The sequence below is a fragment of the Lutjanus erythropterus genome, chromosome 4, assembly GCF_056507025.1.
Source record: "Lutjanus erythropterus isolate fLutEry1 chromosome 4, fLutEry1.hap2, whole genome shotgun sequence".
NCBI lineage: Eukaryota > Metazoa > Chordata > Actinopteri > Lutjaniformes > Lutjanidae > Lutjanus > Lutjanus erythropterus.
In genome coordinates, this window is record NC_139320.1 from 29,372,732 (window position 1) to 29,376,579 (window position 3,848).

General features: G+C 40.3%; 1 protein-coding gene across 1 annotated transcript; it reads left to right on the plus strand.

The window, feature by feature from the left end:
- The first annotated feature begins 1,572 nt into the window (after positions 1-1,572).
- On the plus strand, positions 1,573-3,460 carry LOC146328516 (tripartite motif-containing protein 16-like). Its single transcript, XM_084716299.1, has one exon. The coding sequence runs from the start codon at positions 1,697-1,699 to the stop codon at positions 3,458-3,460; it is 1,764 nt and encodes a 587-aa protein (XP_084572425.1). The 5' UTR covers positions 1,573-1,696.
- Positions 3,461-3,848: the final 388 nt, after the last annotated feature.

Below are 3,848 nucleotides of genomic sequence, written 5' to 3' on the forward strand. Positions count from 1 at the left end.
TGCTATTAATTTTTCATTTCATGCATTAATTCTGATCCAAATCCTACATGGCTCATGCACAGTCCAATATCAGTAAATTTCAGTGGTGGACAAAGTACTCAACCCCAGTACTTGAGTCAAAGTATAGATACTCCTGGTCAAATATTACTCAACTACAAGTGAAAGTTGCTCAGTCAAAATTTTACTTGAGTTAAAGTACTAGAGTACTTGGTTTTAAAAATACTTAAGTATTCAGAAGTACACGTTTATAAAAATACTTAAGTATTTAAAAGTACAAATTACAAAGTACATTTTCTAATATCAATACATGCTGTATTGTTTTCATGATGCATTTACAGAAGCTTGTAACTCTCTGAAACCATCCAATGATGCACTGACCTGCTTGTAGAACCACTCTGCTACACAAAGCCTATAGAAACACCTATAAACACTTCAGCATAGAAATACAATCAAAACCAAAAAGGACAGCTGTTGTCACGTTCTGATGTAACTGTATTAAAATCACCACATAAAATTAGATTGAAGCTAACTGTAAGGAGTTCTCCAAGTCTGTTAAATAACTGAGATTTCTTTCTGTCTTCAGAGGCAGTATATATACATGAATTATGTGTTATTTTTCACCCCGATAAAAACAATCCAACTTTAAAAGCTACCTGGAACAATTAATAATTATAATAACATCTTGAGATTTCATTTTGTCTTTCTCCTGCTGGCACCATTACTGCTTTTTGTTTGAATGACAGAGGCACAACTTGCTTGTTCTTGTTACAGAGCACCTCGATGATGTATTTCCACTTTTACATCAATCCAGAGGAGCTACTGTGATTGGTTTTCTTTTGTGAGGAACAGAGCATGTGACCAACTGCATTTTAGAAAAGAAAAACACCAACAGCTGACTTCAAAGCTCAGTCGAAAAGTAACAACAACCTTCCTAGAAATGTAGTGGAGTCAAAAGTACAATATTTGTTTTTGAAATGTAGTGGAGTGAAAGTAATACGTTTCCAAAAAAACAAATACTCAAGTAAAGTACAGATACTCAAAAATGTACTTAAGTACAGTACTCAAGTAAATGTACTTTGTTACTGTCCACCACTGGTAAATTTACAAACTAGTAATCCTTCTAGAATTGCCAAAATGAACGTAACTTTCTCATTATTCACCTGCAAATGAGTTTCCATAATACGATGTAGCTGATTTAGTCCAGGACATGGAACATGGGATAGCTGAAATGCAAGGCAAGGATTTGATCCAATTGGTAACCTGATGGGATTATTGGGGTTTTGAGGATCCTCTACTATTGATGATATGTGCCAAGTATTGACTGTTAAAACTAACATTAAACACACTGTGAAATTCTCCAAAATCTAATTCTGGAGTCTGCAAGCAAAGACATACAGTAAACGTGTTAAACACACAGTATCTCTTTCAAACTGCTCCTCTTCCTGGAAGGAAACAAAGCATATTGACCCCTCCCTCTTCTTCCTGCTCTCAAACACAGTCAGCTCCACTCTGTTCATGCATTTCCTTCTTCCCTCCCCTTCACATCTACAGTTTGAAGATGGGTGAAACCAACATGTGGTGACGTGCAGCAGCTGACAGGCCACATTCACTGCAGAGACGCATGCTGTTTAGATCTCACACTAGTTTCAGTTCCAAGTAAGTGAAACTCAGACAGTTGTTGCCACCGAGATGTGAAATGGCGCAGAAAGGAGTTCAGCTGGACCGGGAAACAATTTCTTGTTCGATCTGTCTGGATCTACTGAAGGATGCGGTGACTACTCCCTGTGGACACAGCTACTGCATGAACTGTATTAAAGGCTTCTGGGATGAAGAGGAAGGAAGGAACAAAGTATGCAGCTGTCCTCAGTGTGGGCAGACCTTCACACCGAGGCCTGTCCTGCTGAAAAACACCGTGTTAGCAGTTTTAGTGGAGGAACTGAAGAAGACTGGACTCCAAGCTGCTCCTGCTGATCACTGCTATGCTGGACCTGAAGATGTGGCCTGTGATGTCTGCACTGGGAGAAAACTGAAAGCCTTCAAATCCTGTCAGGTCTGTTTGGTCTCTTACTGTGAGAAACACCTGCAGCCTCACTTTGAATCCCCTGCTTTTAAAAAACACAAGCTGGTGGAGCCCTCCAAGAACCTCCAGGAGAACATCTGCTCTCGTCATGATGAGGTGATGAAGATGTTCTGTCGTACTGATCAGCAGTGTGTCTGTTATCTCTGCCCCATGGATAAACATAAAGGTCATGACACAGTGTCAGCTGCAGCAGAAAGGACTGAGAGGCAGAAAGAGCTCGAGAAGAGCCGACAAAAAATCCATCAGAGAATCAAAGACAGAGAGAAACATGTGAAGGTGCTTCAACAGGAGGTGGAGACTATCAATCGCTCTGCTGATAAAACAGTGGAGGACAGTGAGAAGATCTTCACTGAGCTGATTCGTCTCATGGAGAAAAGACGCTCTGATGTGAAGCAGCAGGTCAGATTCCAGCAAGAAACTGAAGTGAGTCGAGTCAAAGAGCTTCAGGTGAAGCTGGAGCAGGAGATCACTGAGCTGAAGAGGAAAGACGCTGAGCTGCAGCGACTCTCACACACAGAGGATCACACTCAGTTTCTACAAACCTCACTGTCACTGTCACTGTCACCGGTCATTCAGGCTACAGACACATCCAGCATCAAAATCCATCATCTGCGTTACTTTGAGGACGTGACAGCTGCTGTGTCAGAACTCAGAGACAAACTACAAGATGTCCTGAGTGAGAAATGGAAAAACGTCTCACAGACAGTGATTGACGTGGATGTTTTGCTGCCACAACCAGAACCAGAGCCCAAGACCAGATCTGACTTCTTAAAATATTCATGTGAAATCACACTGGATCCAAACAGAACAGGCAGACGTCTGTTATTGTCTGAAGGGAACAGAAGAGCAACAGTAAAGACTCCGAAAAAGGTCAATTATGACGATCTTTTCCAACAAAGAGTCACCATTTTGCAGGTGTTGAGTAAAGAGATTCTGACTGGACGTTGTTACTGGGAGGTGGAGTGGAGAGGGAAAACAGTTTCTGTAGCTGTCACATACAAGAATATCAGCAGAGCATGGAGACTGAATGAAAGTGGATTTGGACAAAATGACCAATCTTGGGCGTTACAGTGTATGGAATACAATTGCAACTTTTGGTACAACAACAAAATAAGTCCCTTCTTTGATCGTCCGTCCCACAGAGTAGGAGTGTACCTGGATCACAGTGCAGGTATTCTGTCCTTCTACAGCGTCTCCAACACCTCTGAAACCATGACTCTCCTCCACAGAGTCCAGACCACATTCACTCGGCCTCTCCGTGCTGGACTTCAACTTGATAAAGACAGAGACACTGCTAAGTTCTGTAAACTCAAGCAGGCAGAAGTCAATGAATGGGGTGAATGTTATAGCTCAGAGGAGGACTGGAATGCATGGGAATGAATAACGATTTTTTTATTCATTTATTTATTTTTTTACATTTTCATGTTTCATTGTTGTATGTCTACGAAAACACTGAGACAACTTAAAATTTTCAAGCCAACTGACTGCAAGAGATTTTTACGTTTCAAGCCCAACTCAATCTCCTATGTTTTGAGAAGCTTTTCCTACTGCTACTACTAATCTTTTGTTGAGATAATTTACTTTTCTTCTTTAGATAAACTTAAATCTTTGAGTTTTAGAAACCCCAAAAATATTGTATTTAAAAGATTATTGAGTAAATTCATTCAAGTGAAAGTGAACCAAAATATTGAGAGACTGAGTTCAGAGTTCACTGTGAGCAAATTTTGATTTTTTTTTTTTTTTTTCATTTCAAGACCATCTGAGGAAG

What these genes read in the sequence shown, in the direction of transcription:
- LOC146328516 (XM_084716299.1), top strand. Translation starts at nt 1,697, where the DNA reads ATGGCGCAGAAAGGAGTTCAGCTGGACCGGGAAACAATTTCTTGTTCG.